This window comes from Rousettus aegyptiacus, unplaced genomic scaffold, assembly GCF_014176215.1.
Source record: "Rousettus aegyptiacus isolate mRouAeg1 unplaced genomic scaffold, mRouAeg1.p scaffold_m13_p_1, whole genome shotgun sequence".
Classification (NCBI taxonomy): Eukaryota; Metazoa; Chordata; class Mammalia; order Chiroptera; family Pteropodidae; genus Rousettus; species Rousettus aegyptiacus.
Genome location: NW_023416284.1, coordinates 59,914,287 through 59,933,189, shown reverse-complemented (window position 1 = coordinate 59,933,189; position 18,903 = coordinate 59,914,287). Strand labels below are relative to the sequence as shown.

The following is an 18,903-nucleotide window of genomic DNA, read 5'->3' as shown; positions in this document are numbered from 1 at the left end:
TCAGGAGGGACATGAGGCAGTTAGGTAAATCAGTCCAACACATTCATTGAGCCATACATTGGGAATTTTCAGTTCCTGTTATGGAGGTGAAATGGAGTGCTGTAGAAAAACAAAGAGGTATGTTCGACACCTCTTTCTGATGAGATCTGTAAGTACTCTGGTGTAGTTGGTGGTGGGCCATGGAGGCACCAAGCGTTCTTGTGTTTGTTTCCTCTGCTTTGCCTATTTAAATGAAGAAAATCTATCTTGTTCTAATCTTTTTGAGATAGTAAAGAAACCTAATATTAGTTGTTAGTTAACTTAATTAGTTAATACTAATCACATTTGATTATACTTGGAAAGTACATACTATATATACTACATTACTTATTTATTTTAATATTTTCTCCAAAGATTGCTCTAAATAACTCATATGGGAATGACAAAGAGTTTATTTTGTGAAGGAAAAATTGGACTTTTTCTTTAGCTATAGGTTTTTGAGAGCTGAACCTCAAGGACATTCTGTCTACTGCTCAAAGTGTGGCCTCAGTGGAGCAGTATGGGCATCACTTGGGGGCTTGTTAAGACACAGATCCTTGAGTCCCACCCCACACCCACTTAAGGATCATCTGCATTTTAACAATCTCATTTACTGTTTGAATGTGCATCAAAGTCTGAGCGGACTTTGAGTCTTGCCATTTGGTTGCTACTAAGAGAAGTGCAGGCAGGAAGTCAATTTGTTCAGGTTTTCCCCCCACAGATCCATAGAAACCTAACAATACTTTGACAAACAGTTATTTCCTGATAATAATGATTTCTAAAAATTAAAAATACTGTATTTACACATATATGCAGAACATGAAGGAATTAAGTTTCCAGCTGAGAAATGCACTGTTCTGAATCCCTTTTTAAGTGAAAGCACATGCTGTAATAGTTTATTTGGCTTACATGTGCTCACTTAGTAAGATAATGTTATTGCAATATACTTTCAATATGAAATTATTAAAATATGAGAAACAGCATAATTAATCTCTATACATACCTTGTGGTCCATATTGAGGCAACTTTTTTCCTGCTATAAAGTCAGGAGTGAAATAAATCCTTTCACCCTTTTCTCCACAATTTCCCATCTGTTCAGTATAGGGTTCATCATTACCTGGAGGATTAGGTTCAGCAACTAGAACATCAGCCTGAAATTTAAGAAAAAAATTAGATCATTACAAAATTTCAGCAAGTGAATCAACCTTATTCATGCCGGAGTATTTTGAAACAATTTCATTTGGTTCTAGAATATTTTGATGAAAAATATACAAATCACAGAAGAAAATTGAATTTGAAAAAAACTTGATATTCTCACATTTTTGAAGGTCTCAAGCTTTGGTCTCACATATTCAGGTTTTGTCTTCCATGTTTCAGGAATCAAAATGGCAACATTTTTAAAATAGAATCTTTTTTCTGTAGCTTCAAACAGATATGGAGATGCCTGAGTCACCATGTCCTGAGAAACAAGAAAACATACAGAGCAAGCACGATTATGACTGAATATAGACAAAAAGTTACCAATCATTCAAATGTACATCTATATTTCACATTAGAAAAAACTAATTAATAAAGACCTATTATTTCTCAGATTAGAAGAGGACATGTGGAAATACCTTTTTATTAATAATAATAGCTAACCTTTTTTTGAGCCCTAACCACCTGCTCTGTGCCACAGTGTAATTGTTGACGATGCACACCCCAGAGGCTGACGCTAATCCTGGCTCCATCACTTCTTGGGGGACATCGGCAATTGCCTTTAACTTTCCTGAGTCTCGGTTACCCCATTTATAAAATGGCAAATATTACAGCGGCTAGCTCATAAGATTGTTGTGAGGATCGAATGAAGTTAAGAAACAGTCGAAACCATGTTTACTTAGCACGAATGCTTATGAAATATTAGTCGTTAGTTTTATCTCATTTGATCCTTTGAAGATCAAAAAACATTTCAGGGAGAAACTAAGAATCAGAGAGTATAAGTCTCACTGTCTCACACTAAGTACTGGAGAGAAACTCGAATTAAAATGAATATGACTTCAACCCCTATTGATTCTTATAATAATTTGGGGGCTAACTAAATGTTATTATAGGATTTATTTTTAGTATGGTACTAAGTATCAGATATAAAGAAGTAGCATAATTATATCATTTCTTTTTAAATTATACCTAACTGTATTTCTCTATGATGAAAGAGCTGCAGTGTTAAATTATAAGTGCTTCTGCAGATTACTTGAGATACATTATGACAAGATAGTAGAGAGGGTATTAAAAGAGATTTATTATTGAAAGTGCATTGGGTCTACTAAGACTGAAAATCACTCACTACAAAAACAAGACAGAGGAAAGATGAGGGCTAAAGACTGAGCCCAGAGAGCCACCAGGATTTATAGGTGGGAAGCGAAGAAAGCAGCAAAGGAGACTCATCAGATGCAGCTGGTGCACAGGGAGGACATCAAAAGGCACGTGGTTAGGGTGTTTCAGGAAGGAGTGATCATAGGTGTTCGACTCTGCTGAGCGATCAAGGAGCGTGAGGATTAAGAACTGGCCAAGGATTTGGCAACCTGGGTGAGCCATTTTAGTGGAATGGAGCCAAAAACTCCATATGAGTTAATTTCAACTCATTGAAATTGAAAGGGAGAGGTGAGGAAGTGGAGGCAGTGAATAAAGACAACAGCTCAGTTTTTGTATAAATTAAAGAAGAATAGAGAAGTGAAGCAGCAGCTAAAGGAGGACTTCCGGGCCAGGGAGTTCTATTTCGTGCGCATGTTTTTTTAAATGGGAACTATTATAGCATATGTATATGCTAATGGGGGGAAAAAAACGATAATGCAAGAGAAAAAAGGGATAACTGTATGAGGGAAGTCCTTCTGGGAGCAGACCAGACTACTTAGACTCCAGTGCCTAGTGGGGTTGGCCTGAGGAGTGTAACCAGTTCATCACTATATAGGGAAGCTGTACTTGGGTTATTGATACAAGGGTGAATCTCCCTTTGCTACTTCCTAATGGAAAAAACTTCGGGAATTTATTATAGTTCTCTGAACCTCAGTTTCCCATCTATCAAACAGTAGTAATAATGGTTGTCTTACTAGTTTTAAAAAGTTCTTGTAATAATTTGCATTTCTGTCTTCCAAAAAGGCCAGGTTTTTGGCAATCACTAGGAGATTTAACATTGCATCATTTAAAAAAAAAGTCAAAGTCACCAAAAAGTGTCATAAAACTTTCTATGTTAAAGTATTTTATTACAATTTGACTTGTGAAATGTGAATTTTCAGTGTCTCTCAGGAAGAATATTAAGCAGTATGAAATGCTCGTGTCTTCCGTGGTTTTTAAAAAAAATTTATTATTACTTTCAAGTATATGGTACATTGGTTAGACATTTATATAATTTAGGAAACAATCCCCCTGATTGCTCTTTCTCTCCTCTGGCTCTCCGCCTAGCCATTATATTAACGCTGACTGCACTCCCTATGCCGTGCTCTACATATTCGTGACCCTCCATCAACTACTAATTTGTACTTATTTAACCTTCACCACTTTCTCCCAGCTCGTCACCACCCCTTGTCTTCCATGGTTTAATAGAAACGTTAATAAGGAATCTTCACTTTGGAATCTGTTCCTGATTTTGAGAAGGTAACCTCATATCCAAATAGACATTTAAATTTTGAGGCTTAGAGAAGTTGAGGATGACAGTTTATAGGACTGACTGGAAATTCCTTAATGACAGGGATGATATATTGTTCAGCCCTGGATTCCTGGTACCTGACATAATGCAGATGCCCTGTAAATATTTGTTAGCTGAATGAACAAATGAACGAACGAATGAACGAATGAATGAATGAAGTGGCAAGCTGTCCAGGAGTACCAAGACAGGTAGTTCCCTTCCATTGAGGAGACCCCTAGCAGTACTCCCACTGAATATCTGTGTGTGTGTGTGTGTGTGTGTGTGTGTGTGTGTGTATGTATGTGTATGAGAGAGAGACAGAGAGAGAGAGAGAGAGACAGAGAGGGAGGAGGGAAGGAGGGAGGGAGATTAAAGAGTTCCATCCTGACTCTCCCTCATTTTATGAAATGAGCTCTCGGCTTCTACAAGTAATACAAGGGCAGGCGCAGTGGACACAACTGCTGCAGCGCCATCTGCTGGTCTTGTCGGTGGAGCAACACCGGGGACTGTCCTGAAGAACCAAGTATTTAAGAGCTTAGCGGCGTCGATCCCCACAAGGGCACCAGGGGGAGTCTCCCTTCAAAAGCAGAGAGAGGAATGGCAGGAAAGCCGAAAAGCCCACTGTAAGGTCCTTCAGTTCTGCATTAAGAAAGAAAAACTCACTTTTGTTAGCTACTCAATTAGAGACCCTGAGCACAGTGTTGCCCTTAACTTTTTAAGAGAAGGAAATGTGGAAACCAACTTATCTCACACCCAATTCATTTAGGACTCATATTAAAAGCCAACTTAATAATTGTTATAAGAAGTACATTTCTCAGGAGCAAAACTCCCAAAGAGAGAGGTGAAAGCACTCTGAAATCTCTAAAGCACAATATAAATATGAATTACCATTGCCATCAGAGATAAAGAATTTATTCTCTTTTCTTAGCGCTGTTCTTGACCCCATTGACTGTCTAGCCAGAGATAGAAGCATGTTGGCCACGTTGTTCTCCCACGTTTTCTGTGTCTGTTATTCCAAGTGACTCCTTTATTTTTGCTTAGGCCATTTCTAAGTTTAGAGGCAATCAAAAACTCACTCAAGTTTTGACTTTCGAGAGTTTTCAAAAGGTAATAATATCTGATAGTCATCCATTTAAAAAGTAGGCTTCCCCTCTTGCCTCAACTACTCAAGTGTCTAACCCCAAACTCCTTTTGGTGGTAGAGATGGTTCTCTCTCCAAGCTTCATCTTTCTGGCTTTGTTTCTACTCAAAGCAAGGGTCATCTAGTGGCAACGCATGGGGCCCTTGCACTATTAACTTTTGAGCTCACATTCCTGAACTTTGCCCAGGAACAAGCCTCAGTCTGTTTGGCTTGGTTAAGAAAAATGAACTCTTTCCATCTAGAAGAATTAAAAGGGGGACTGGTGACTGATGGTTATGCTTGCTATTTATTGAGCTTTTACTATGGACCAGCCACTATGCATGCATTTTTGAAAATTTTTAAAAATCTTTCAAGATAATTTTAAACTTATAAAAAACATGCAAAAATGTATGGTCCCCATATACCTTTCATTAAACTTCCCTTGTATGCATGCATTGTTAAATTTAATGCTCACAAAATTCCATGAGGAAAGTACTTCTTATTATCTCCATTTTACAGACTAGTATTTTCCTCATTATACATTACTGCCTCTGCATGTGCTGTAGCCAGATTCCAAGTCGACCATCCATAAGCCACTTTCCTCTTATTCTTATTCATTTGCTGTTGTGCACAACCTCTCTAATCCCTCCACCTTACAACAGGTAGACACCTCTGCCCAGAACAAGAAGCATCTTCTTTCCTAGTTTTTCCTTCCCCTATAGAAGTAACAAGTGAGGTGAGGCCACTCAGCAACCTGAGAGGGTCCCCTGCACTCAGGCTGATAAAATGCAGAAGTTCCTCTCATTAAAAGGGTCAGGATTGTTCATAAGTCAGAGATTTGCATCTTGGGCTCCTATGTTAGGATCACAGAGAAGAGGGTTACAATTAGAATAAAAAGAGAATCTGATATGAGCCAATAGTAAAATCAGGCAAAATCCTTTTTGCATTTTACAGTATCTGTTGATTGCATCTGGCTTTGCCTTAGTGCAGAACTGAATAATTTTAAAATGAAATCACCCACTATCAATAAATGTAGACATCATTTATTAAGCACCAACAATGTTTGAAACTCTTAGTTATGTGCATTGCATTTATTATCTTCTCTTTCAGAAGAATTCTAATGGTTTAAGTGTTATGAGTTCTATTTTACAGCTGAAGAAACTGAGACTTAGACATAAAAAAAATAACTTGCCAGTATCACACAGTTGGAGTTAGAGAACTCACATTCACTCTATTACATTACACTCAATATTTTTTAAAAGAAGCATGGCTAATTACCATTTTAAACTTACCTTTATTTGTTGAATGAGTGTTTCATCTTCTGGCACATTAGGATCAATTGCAATGACAATGCCTTCATAACCATTATTATTCAGTTGAATGAGTGAATTGCTCAGGGACCCTTCCAGAAGGAAAAAGACCAAGATGAAAACAGAACTCTTAAATGACCCCATCGCTGTACATATCCCTTTGATTATTCTTTTGAAAAATGCTGGGTTTAGAAGCATCTTTCTTTACCCCTATTTATATATGAATATGTAGACACACATTTTTCCAAGTTATCAGAAGTAGTTTACCACAGGACTTTAACCCATGACCCCAAATTGTTTTACTATTGCATTTGTCTCCAATATGTGGCCTGTAACAATACCTTATTCTTAAGTTCTATGTACTTTTAAATGTTTCATCTGAAAAGGTTATTAGCCTTATCTTCACCTATGCCAGATGCTGTGAAAGAGGGTGGGGAGCCCACCACCAGTTTTCTGGAAGAACTCACAGGTGACAAGCAGCTTGGCCATTGAAAGATGTTTACTTCCTACAAATGTTTGTCTAGCTAGGTATACTGGCCCACCCAACACAACCCTCCACACCCTGCCTTTCCAGTGGAGGCGTGGCTGTTCTGTGTATTCAATAAGTATTCAGTAAGTGTAAACAATATATCCAGTTATCCCTCATGGTGGTCACTATTTTTTATCCTCATCGATCTTGACATAACCTCCTCACCTCTTGGTGCTCCCTTAGACAATCCACTTATCCAAAAAGCATTAGCAAGCTTCATAGATATTATTGAATATTTTATGCTGGAGAGAAAAGGTAAAAATTTATATCTCACTGTGCAAAGCAAACCTCTTCAAGTTTCCTCATCAGACCTCTGTTTCTCTTTTCCATAGCTCCTATTGCTCAATAAAATTCAAATTAGCAACATTAAATTACTTTACTGAAATTAAATATCTCTCAGAACATGAATTATGGACTGCCAGCTACTGAATAGACCCTTTTAAGTTTGCCAAACCTCAGATGAAAATTCAAATGGGTCCACCACTTTCCTTTATTCAAATTACTTGAAATATATCCCCTTTATCCCATGACTTCATTTGATCTTCATGTGGTGGTGAACGTCAGTTTCATCTTGTCTGTACCTTTTCTTTGACCTTGGCTCATCAAAATTAAATTAGTACTAACTGCTAATAACTAGTACTTATTGCTTAAGTATATAATGTTTAAGCAATCAGAAGTGAAGCATTTGAAATAGAATGGAAGTACTCATATATAAAGTGGTTGTCCAGATGATCCAAATAATTTATATAAAAATAATTTATTTAATGCTTATTGAATAAATGTGTGCTTTATTATACACATGACATAAAAATTTTAGATTCTAAAATATCTCAAAACCCAACTATTTGTCTCTCCTGGGTTCCCCAGAAAACAGAGCCTAAGGCAAGCCTATGTGCTATTGTATTGATTTGAGAGTTTAATCTCAGAGCAGTGAGAATAACAGAAAGGGGAAAGAGTCAGGGGAAGCTGAGAAGCAATGAAAGGTCAAGTGTTGCTACGTTGGCTATTGGGGTACAATGAAGAGACTCAGCCGGTCATCCTGCTGGTACACCTGCCCTGCCATCTGAGATGTCTCCCAGTAGGCTATACAAAGAAAACATGCTTTAGAACAGTCCATTTGAGGGAGGAAGGGAAAGTGTTTGGCTCCTTTTCATCTCCTGCAGGTGGTCAGCTGCCTTGAACTTCCTGGCTGTGTCATCCAGCCCCTTCGACAGCTCTTGGAAAGAGAGTTCCAATGCCCTGTGGTATAGGAGAAGCCAAGGATTTCAAGTGGTACCTTGCTGGCATCTGGCAGTGGAACTACTCAGGCCTAGCAAGGATTGGGTGTCTGAGAGGGAGCAAGTTACTGAGGGCTCCAGATTATAAATAGAGTCAAGAAACCTAGGGTGGTTCAATAAGATAAGTCCAATACAACTAACTGCTTGAACTGCTCAAATCCCACTCATGTCCTTTCATCATATCTAGCTACTACAATATCATATACTTTGCATTTTTTTATGAGCACAAGCTGTCTCACTTTTTCCCTGAAAGTACAGATCCAGTCTTCATAGAATCTCCTTCAAAGTGGTGTAATCTCCTAAAATACCTAAAACAAAAGAGTTATTGAAATAAATTGTAGTGCTTGCTGCTACCACTGGTCTCGGGGCCATAGTAGATATTTTTTACCTCCTTCCTTCATCACCAATTACCCTCCTTTTAGTCAACATTTTAGCTGACTGTGTTTTTTGTTTTCCTGTTACTGTAACCTGGTGAAGATTCCTGAGGACTCTGAACCCTTCTTGGGTTGTGGCTGCTGCAGTTGACTATGATAGGGGTCAGCTTATATGACAGGTCTAGTTTAGGTGGCTCTCCAGCTTTGCTCAGCCTTCCGCACTGGCTGGGCCTTGGCTGCTGCCACAGTCGCCTCATCTCCCAACACCACTGGCTCTTCTCTGCTTACCCAGGGAGAGGACCTAGTTTAGCATGGCCTCTATTGGGCGGGCTGTGGTGGCAGCCCCATTCTCTCCCTGGTGCCCAAGTCCAGACTAAACAAGTTCACAGAGGCTTTGGTTCACACAAAGCATTGCACCACTGCACCTGGGTCTGGCTTTGTCAGAGGCAGCTCAGGTAGGCCGAATGATACAAACTTGAAGTGCAGGGAGTTAGCACCCTGAGAGACAGACTCTCACCAAAGACATAGAATATTTCCAACATCCTAGAAGTCTTTTTTGTGTTCCTTCCTAGTCAAAAAACCCCAAATGGTAATCACTATTCTGACCTCCATTGCCACATAGCTTAATTTTACTGATTTTTGTACTTCCTATAAACAGAAATATATGGTATGTCCTCTTGTGTCTGACTACTGTCACATAACACTTCCCACATAAAATTCAGCCATGTTGTTTCATGTGGCAGTAATATGTTCTTTTCTCATTTACTTTATTGTAAAAATATACCACAGTTGTGAATGAGGTTCCTACAAATGTTCAGGTCTGTTTTTGGATTCTATTCTGTTCTACTGTCTATGTGGCAATCTTTACCTCAATATCATTTTGTCTTGATTACTACTGCTTTTTTAAATCTTGATATCTAGTAGTGTAAACACTCTAGTTTTTCTTCAAAATAATTTTGGCAAATTTAGGTTCTCATTTCAATATAAAATTTAGGATTAGCTCATAAATTTCACCCCCAAAAATCTGCTGCGTAGATTTGGATAGGATTTTATTGAAAAAGTTTGGGGAGAATTGGCATCTTGATAATATTGAGTCTTTCAATCTATGGACATGGAGTATCTCTTCATTTTATTTAATTGCTCTCAATTATATTTTACAGTTTTCAGGGTGGAGGCCTTGTACATCTTTCATTAGATTCATTTCTGGGTTTTTGTGGGGTTTTTTGATGCTGTTATAAATAGTGTTTTTGTAAAATTTTATTTTCTAATTGGTTACTCCTGGTATATAGAAATATAATAGAGTTTTATGTATTGACCTCATAAATAGTAAGCTTGCTAAATTTACTTATTTCTAGTATGTACTTTTTCTTGGATTTTATGTTTTTAATCGTGTAATGTGTGAGTAATAACATGCTTACTTCTTCCTTTCCAATCATACAACTTTTATTTTGTTTCTTTCCTTATTACACTAGCTCTCACCACCTGAAATTTTTGAATGCAGGTGAAGAGGATCATATCTTTTTTCTTGTTTTCAGTCCCAGGTTGAAAAGCATTCTATATTTTACTATTAAATATGCTATTATCTAGAGATATTTTATAGATGTCATTTATCAGATTAAGAAAGTCTTCTTCTATTCCTAGTTTGCTAAGAGGTTTCTTTTTTAAAAAAGCAAAAATAGGTGTTGAATTTTATTAAAAGCTTTTTATGCATCCATCAACGTGGTCATGTGAATTTTCTTTTTTGTTCTAGTAATGTGGTGACTTATTTTACTAATTCGACCTTTCAATCCTAGAATAACCCTTTTTCATCATGTTGTAATATCTTTTTCAATTTACTAATATTTTGTTTAGGATTTTTGCACCTATGTTCATGGGAGAGATTTTTCTTACTTTTCCTTTCTTGCAATGTCCTTGCCAGGTGTTAATACCAAGGCTATCTGATCTCATAAAATGAGTTGGGAAGTCTTTCTTCTTTTTCTATTCTCTGAAACAGTTTGTTTAAAACTGGTATTATTTCTTCCTTAAATTTCCTTTCTGACTACTGCTTTAGCTTCCTCGTATATGTTTTGATATGCCATATTTTACTTATCATTTAATTCCAAATATTTTCTAACTTTCGTCTTTAGTTCTTTTTTTCAACATATGGGCTTACAGAAGTCTTTTGCTTTTGGAGATTCTTTTGTTAATCTATTATTGATTTCCAGTTTAATTCAAAGGTAGTCAGAAAACACACTCTAAGATTTAGATCCTTTGAAACTTGAGACTTGCTTTTTGCCTCAGCTTATGAGTCTACTTTGGTAAAACTTTCCATGTAATTTTGAGAAAAATGTATATTCTGTAGTTGTTCTATATAAGTTAGCCCAAGATGGTTAGTTATGTGATTCAAATCTCTATTTTTACCATTTCTTGTCTGCTTGTTCTTTTATTTACTGAGAGAGCTCTGTTAAAAACTGTAATTATGATTGCGAATTTTTCTATTTCCTTTTTTTTAGTTCTGTCAACTTTTGCTTTGTATATTTAATGCTATGTTTTTGGTGCATGCAAATTTAGGATTGTTATATAATTATTACAAAAATGTCTTTTCTATCTCTAATAGGATCACTTGCATTGAATCTACTTCTTAGGATTAGGTAACAATGGTAAACTGGTATTTTGAAGATTGAAAAATTAAAACAAAATTAAAAAATACAACACAGCTACCACAATGCCTGGCACATAGAATTTATTAAGTAAACAAAATATTTTTACATTTCTCCTTCCCTCCCACTGACACAAACCTTCGTCTTGGAGGGAGAGATAGAAGAGGTGTTAACAAGATGGAGAAAGCTGACCTTTACATTAAATGGCATCAAATAAGAATGACCGAGGAATATTTTAAGGACATTGATGTTTAAGAATCAATTTTAAGCTGTTTGCCATGCAGTACTTCAGTATGACTCCTTCTTTTAACCTCGACTCATGACTTCCTTTAGCAATAGTAATAAGGCCATGAGGAAACAAGTATTTGTATATTATTGATGAGAGGAAAATTGGTACAAATATTTTAGAGAGAAATATTCATCAAAATTTAAGGGTGTGCACCTTTTTACATAGCAATTCCACTTCTAGGAATTTACCCTAGAGATAGACTCACACAGGTGCACACACATACACAAGGAACAAACTCACACAGATACATATGATTATATGTACAAGGGTAGTATAATTTGTCCCTCAAAGCCTACTTTGTAATAGCAAGTAATTGAATTACCAAATGTCTATTAACAAAGAAATAAATAAACTTATTTATTTAGTATCTATTTTATTTGTCACATCTTACTTAAACATTTGTACTTTGTATAATAGTATTACTTTTGTAATTGAAATAAATTTATACATAAAAATAAAAATATTATACTAAAGACTGTCAACTTGAAATCCTAACATATTATCATAAGAGTGGTAGTCCTGTTTTCTCTACTCTTAATTTCTCATCTTTCTTTTTTATTTTTACTTTACTTTTTCATTTCACTCTTTTTTTTCACTTTTATCTTCTTCAGACTTTTGCTGCTTCTTTCCTATTGGGGTGAAGTAAGGTCACATCAATTTTAAGAAAGGTTTCTTTTCAACGTTTGTTCATCTATATTGCTTCGGTTCCACAGAGCCAGGGAAGTAAAAAAACAATTGCCCACTGTACTGGGTAGCTTCCTCCTTCTTGTTCCCTTGAGATAATTGTTCTCTGAAAGCAGCTTTCTGATAAGACTCAGCAGCTTGTAGTGAGAGGGAGGTGGAAATAAAATTGGCCACCATCTGGGTCACTCCCCACCCATTCCAGGAACCCTCTTGCTGATAAGAACTAGGCATTCTAAGTGCAGGAAGGATTTATGGAGGGAGGCATTCTTTTTGATCTTTGGGGACCAGCTCTAATTACCTCCATGGTTACGAGCATCTGTTTCTGTGCCCTTGACTGCTTCTCACTCTACCTTCATGTACCCTGTAATCTGTATCCCTAACGTTCATATCTTATTCTGTCTGTCTCTTGGACTTATCTGTGCTTTTTTTTTTTTACCTCCTATGACACATATACAATAAATCAGATTTCCATTTCTTCAGAGACCACTACTCATCCCTCTTTTTTCTGCTTCTATTCCTTGTGTCCCTGTATTTTACATTCACAGATTGTAATACAGATCTTAACACATATACAGTGTCCACTCAATTTTATATACATTTTCCTTCTTTGTTTTTTCACCAGTTGGAATTTCTACCAGCCTTATGAATCCAGTCCTCTAATATGGACCATCTTTATTTTATTTAAAATACTTTTTTCTCAACTTTATTTAAATCAGGCTTAGTTTTGTGTGCCTCTGCATTAAGGCCCCTTTCTCTCATATTCATGTATCAAATGTCCTTATGAATAAACCCTTGCTCCTCCTCTGTATGAAGTGAGGTTTTTCAATCTCGGCACTATTGACATTTCTGGCTGAGTAATTCTTTGTTGGGACTGTTCTGTGCATTGTAGAATGTTTATCAGCACCGCTAGCTTCTACCCACTAGATAACTAACTCCCTTAGCTGTGATCATCAGAAATGTCTGCAGACATTGCCAACTGTCCCGTAGAGGGTAAAATCACCCCTAGCCTGAGAACCATTGCTATAAAGCTTGTTAATGGGTAAGGATACAAAAATTTGTTCATATTAAGTTTCTCTTGGGGTGAAATTTATATACAATAAAATGCACCAATCAAGTGTACACAGATAAATTAATTTTGAAAAATGTATACACCCAGGTAACCACCATCTCAGTCAATACATATAACATTTTAATTGCTCCAAAAAGCTCTTTTGTGCCCCTTCCAGTTGATTTTCACACTTTTGCTTTAAGGCAACAAGCGTTACAAATTTTATATCCAGAGATTAGTAGTGTTCTTGAGCTTCTTATAAATGGAATCATACAGTGCATGCTCTTTAGGTTAATATAATGCTTTTGAAATTCATGTATGTTGTTGCAAGCATCTTTTTGTTACTGAGTGGTATTTTATTATGAATTCATCCCAATAACAATATTTATTTTATCCATTCTGTAGAGAAAACTTGTTTGTTTACAATGTGGGGCTATTATGACTAAAGTGGCTATAAGATTTCCTGAACAAGTCTTTTGGCGGACAAGACATATATTTTCAGCTCTCTTAAGTGGAACACTAGGTCCAGGGTTAGATATATGAATAACTCTTAAGAAATTGCCAAACAGTATTCCAAAGTGGTTGCACACTCACCAGTGTAAGACAATTCCAGTTGTTCTACATCTTTGCTCACATTTCATATTGTCAGTCTTTATAATTTAGCTCTTCTAGTGGGAATGAAGAAGTATTTCATAATAGTTATTGTTTTCAGTTTGTCAGTGACTGATGGTGTTGATTGCCTTCATATATGCTTATTAACATATATGCGTCAAGTGTCTGTTCAATCTTTACCCATATTTATTTTTTTGTATTTTTATTACTGATTTTATAATATATTTATGTATTCTGAATATGACTTCTTTGTCAGATATGTGTTGTGAATATATTCTTCCATTCTGTAGCTTGCCTTTTTCATTTATTAATGGCTCCCTCTGATGAGCATAAATGTTTAGTTTTAATGCAGTCCAACTTATTTTTTTATGCTTAGTGTTTCTTTTGTTCTAAAAAAATCTTTCTACACTATAGCTGTGAAGATATTATCTTATTGTTTTAGAAGTTAATATCTTAACTCATTTATATCTATGATCCATCATGAATTCATATTTTATTAAGGTAAAAATAAAATTGTTTTACCAAATATATGGTTGGTTTTCCCAACATCAGTTATTGAACAGAACTCTTTTACCCATTGAGTTGTCTTCCTCAATTGACTTGCACACGCCTTTGTAGAAAATCTGTTGACCATATAGTGTCAGTCTATTTCTGTACTCTACATTTAGAGATATGTTTTGTGGCCTCGCACATGATCTAATTTGATAAAAATTACATGAGTACTTAAAAAGAATGTGTACTCTGCAGTAATTGGTTTTATAAATGTCAAGGTCAAATCTATTGATAATGTTGTTAAAATATTCTTCATTATTACTAAGTTTCCTATTTAGATATTTTTCAGTTATTGACAATGAAAGATTTAAATCCCTAAGTTCAGTTGTTGATTTGTCCATCTCTAGTTTTGGCATTTTTTTGCTTGTTTGTTTCTGATATTTTGAAGCTCTATTAATAGGTACATGCACATTTAAGATTCTTATATCTTCTTGAATTTATTTTTTTACTATCATGGAATGACCCTCTTTTTCTCTCCTTTCTCAAGGTCTGTTCTGTCTTATAGTAATATACTAACACCAACTTCTTATGCTTAGTGTTTGCATGATATACCATTTTTACTTTTTCACTTTCAACTTCTATGTCTTGTATTTAAAATGCATCTGTTTTAAATACCACATAGTTGAGTCTTGCATTTTTATTAGTCTGCAAATTTTCACTTTTTAGTTGAAATGTTTAGTTCATTTATCTTTAATACAGTTATCAATTTAGCTGGCTTTAGTCTACCATCTTGCTATTTGATTTCTGTTATTCTTGTTTATTCTTTGTTCATTTATTGCTCTTTACCTGTCTCCTTTGTGTTAATTAGGTAGTTTTTGGGTGGTGTTCCATGTTATTACATTTGTTAGCTTTATTATTGATAAGTGCCAAAGGGGTTGCAATATACACCTTTAATTTATCCTAGTCTACCTTGAATTAATATTATACCACTTTATGTATAATGTAAGTAACTTTCAACAGTATAATTTTATTTGTCACCTTTCTGTTCATTCTGTTTTTATTGTCATATATGTTATTTCTTTGTTATTAATACCATAATATATTGAGGTTTTGTATGTTTTTTTTCACTTTAAACAGTTAATTGCCTTTTAAAGGAATTGAGTAAAGGAAACCAATGATTTATTATATCTATCTACCTATTTACCATTTCCAGTGATCTTCCTTTCATACTATAGATCTATATTTCCAGTAGACATCATTTTCCTTCAGCTTAGAGAAATTCCTTTGGTATTCTTTGCTAGTGAAAATTATTTCAGCTTTTATTTATCTACCTTCATGTTTAAAGATATTTTTGCTTAATATAAAATTTTGTGCTGACAGATTTTTCTTTTAGCACTCTAAGATGTCATTTTGTTGTCTTCTGGCCTCAATTGTTTTGAATAACAGTCATCATTTCTATAATATAGTAGGTGTTGTTTTCTTCATATAGATCTTATTTTAGGTTAACTGAAGATTTTAGATCTGTAAGTTGATAATTTAAATCAATTTTGAAATTTTTTATCTGATAATTTTTTAATATTTTTATCCCCAATTTTTACTTCTTCTATTTCTGGAATTGATTTACATGTACACTAGACTGCTTGATTATATTCCACAGTCTTTTTTGCTTTTCCATTTTTTTTAAATGAAATGCTTCATTTTGATGCTTTCTATTTTCCTATCTTTAAGTCATCCAACCTTTTCTTCTTCTATAGTGTCAGTTTGTTGTGAATCCATTACAAAATTTTTTATATTTTGTATTTTTCGATTTTTAGGATTTTCATTTGCTTCTTTTTAAAGAATTTCTACATCTTTCCTGAATTTTCTCTTCTATTAATCACCTACTTATCTCTTTTCTATAATTTCTTTATAAACTCATTGTCTGCTAATTCCAAATTTGGTTAATTTTTATATCTTCTATTGACACATTTTTATTCTCATTAATTATGGGACATGTTTCCTGCTTGTAGGTGTGTCTATTAATTTTTTATGATATACCGGATGATATGTTATCGAAATTGTATAATGTTATCTTCCTCTGAGTTATGTTATAGCAGTAGTTAAATTATTGGTGAATAATCATCTCGATTCTGTAGAGACATGGTTTTAGGCTTTGTCAGAGCAGATCTATTGCAGTTTTGCCTTTTGTTTTAGGATATAACTCTTAGTCTGGGGACATGGCCCTTACCCCTAATATGGTCCTTCTGAAGTTTCAGTAGAAAAACAAGGTGCTAAATAAACACTCTAACTTGGTTAGGGTTAAACCTTAAACTTTTTCTCCCCAAAACTGGGCAGTTGCTAAAAACCTCTGTTCAGCAATTTTAGTCTCCAATCTCTTGTTTTCCATTAGATTATTTTTGCAATATAAGACCCAATCAAGGATTGAGAGGATCCAGATTTGGGAACTTTCCCTTTGGCGGTCTCTTCCTTTCTATGATTTCCTCCCCCAATTTCCAAGTGCTTTGGCACCTCAGGACTCTTACTTCTGGCTTTTTAACCTAGTAGACTGCTATGTTTTGCTTGAGTTCTATCCAGATGCTCTAAGTAAACTGGGACTGGCTTTAGGGAGAAAAGCTTTTAAAATGTGGATCTCACCTAGATTGCTTGCCTTTTTTCAAGGGTCATATCTCTTCCAGTTTCTACCTGCTTTTGTTGGTGCCAGTGCTTTCAGAGAGTGTGTTTTATATTTTTTTTCCCAAGAGTAATGACTGTTATCAGCAAAAGGATTAGTTTGATTTGAGCAACTCTGCCATTAGTGCAAATGGATTTGTCATATTAAGTTTTAAATGAATAATATTTTTAGACATCAGCTTTTATAAGAACAATTACAATACAACAGAAAGCAAAGTTAAAAGCAAAGTTTTTGGTAGGCTTTCTGATACTAACATGCAGGTAAAACAGTACTTTTGGGGCAGTCAACAGTGTATACATAAACAGCAATCAGTATATAGGCTATATCAACTCGTCCCCTAAAAATCTTCTGTCTCCTGCTTCTATTTCTCTCTCATTTAAATGTAACCATCTTTTTCTCTAAATAAATATCTTCCTACATTTACCATATATTTTGTCTGATGCTACACTTCCTCATAACCACTGAATATTGTTTACTGTATATACTTGATGAGATCACTCTTTCTATTCTATAATATATTTCAGTTCATCATTTTAGCATCCTTTATCCTAGTTTTGCCTCTTCCAATTCACTAATTCCAGACTCAAGTCTATTTTTTCATCCTTACACCTACAAGATGAAAAAAAAAAGCAAAAACAAAAACAAAAAGCCAACAATCCAGTTTCCTAAAGCTAGACCTAGTCTCCTGTTAAATGATCTTGAAAGAGTTAAATATTTCTAGGCATAATCCCCACCTTCTCACACCTTCTTAAATAGATAGGAGTGAAAGAGCAGTAAGAGAACCTGTCTGTACTCCTATATAGCTCTGTCATTAACCAACACAGTTTTTTGGATTAGTCTCTTAAAACTCCATTCTCCTGTTTGTAAAATGAGGGTAACATCTGATAACTTAAAACCTGCCAAACTCTGTCTCAGTATTTTACCAGCCCATTGAAACTACAGAGAAGCAAATTCCAAGTTAGCAGGCATTAGAGAGAGGAGAGACTAACAGCCAAGTGGGTATTTGATATTTCCCATCTGTGAAAATTTAGGCACTCTGAGACTTAAAATGTACTAGTCCAGACCTGGGGATGTAGCATGACTGCAAGGAGGAAGCCTAGGTGGAGAGATTTGCTGGTTGTTTTTCTCCCCAGAACTGCTCTGAGTATCTTGCTCAAGGCTTCAAATTCTCTGTCTCTTTTTTTTATTGCCCCAGTTCTCCACGATTCCTTCCTCACCTCCCAAAAACTTAATCTAATTTTCACTCTTAATTGGTCTTGGTTGTAAAATAGATCTATTCTACATCATTATTTGTAGTTACCTAATAAAGTTTTAACTTCTTGAATATACAAAGCAAATGGTTCTATCTCTCAAGAATATCTTTTAAAAATAAGAGAAGTAAAATTAGACGGAAGATGATTTTTATTTCCTTGTGACTTATGTTTCCCTCTCTCTATTTGCCCCCACCCCATAAGTAAATAACCTTTAATACAGAAAGGACTTCTAGAATTTTATTTAAACAAAAAACAGAATCAGTTAAACATTTCTAAAGGTCAGTCTCTCTCCCATGCCCTCTTCTTTGGTCGAAATTTAATGAAACTATGTAGCCTATGTATATATTAAAATAATTTTAGAACTGTCTTTCATTGTTTACTTAAAGCCTCATAAGAACTATTACCATTTTCACTGAATAACACCCAAGACAATAACTTGTAAAGCTGGTTTGATGAGGGTAGAAACTTATAAATAATAAATTCAATAGACATCTTACAAAACTGGTGTCAAGGGATAAGGGTAATACCTACATTTTAAGGTTAACTTTCACAATAAACAAAAATCTCTGAGCATTAGTTGTGGGATTTGATCTGTAGTATAGTTAACCCAAGGGCTAGAGGTAAAGAATTTTACAATAGGGGCTTCATATATAAAGTGCAGATTGATCTTTATTTATAAATATGCAATCTATTCTGAACATATAAAGAGAAAGAAAAATTAATTAAAGTAACTAAACAATTGCTTCATACAGAGAGTTATACTATATCATTGAGATTTAACCTTTTCTCTAATTGGGTCTATTTTTCTTTTTCAATAAAACAAGCTTTTCTTGACTCTTCAATTCACTTCGACCTTGCCTTTCTTGCCTTTTAAAGACATTATCTTGGAGAATAGTTTTTATTATTTTGTCCATAGCCTGAGTTTA

General features: G+C 35.0%; 1 protein-coding gene across 1 annotated transcript in view; it reads right to left on the bottom strand.

The window, feature by feature from the left end:
* CLCA1 (chloride channel accessory 1) overlaps positions 1-6,253 on the bottom strand; it is a 28,751-nt gene extending 22,498 nt beyond the window's left edge. Inside the window, exons 1-3 of the mRNA XM_016148524.2 lie at positions 6,092-6,253; positions 1,337-1,477; positions 1,022-1,169 (exon numbers count right to left, since the gene is read on the bottom strand). Of these exons, the coding sequence (XP_016004010.2) occupies positions 1,022-1,169; positions 1,337-1,477; positions 6,092-6,253 (451 nt within the window). The remainder of the gene's footprint in view (positions 1-1,021; positions 1,170-1,336; positions 1,478-6,091) is intronic.
* Positions 6,254-18,903: the final 12,650 nt, after the last annotated feature.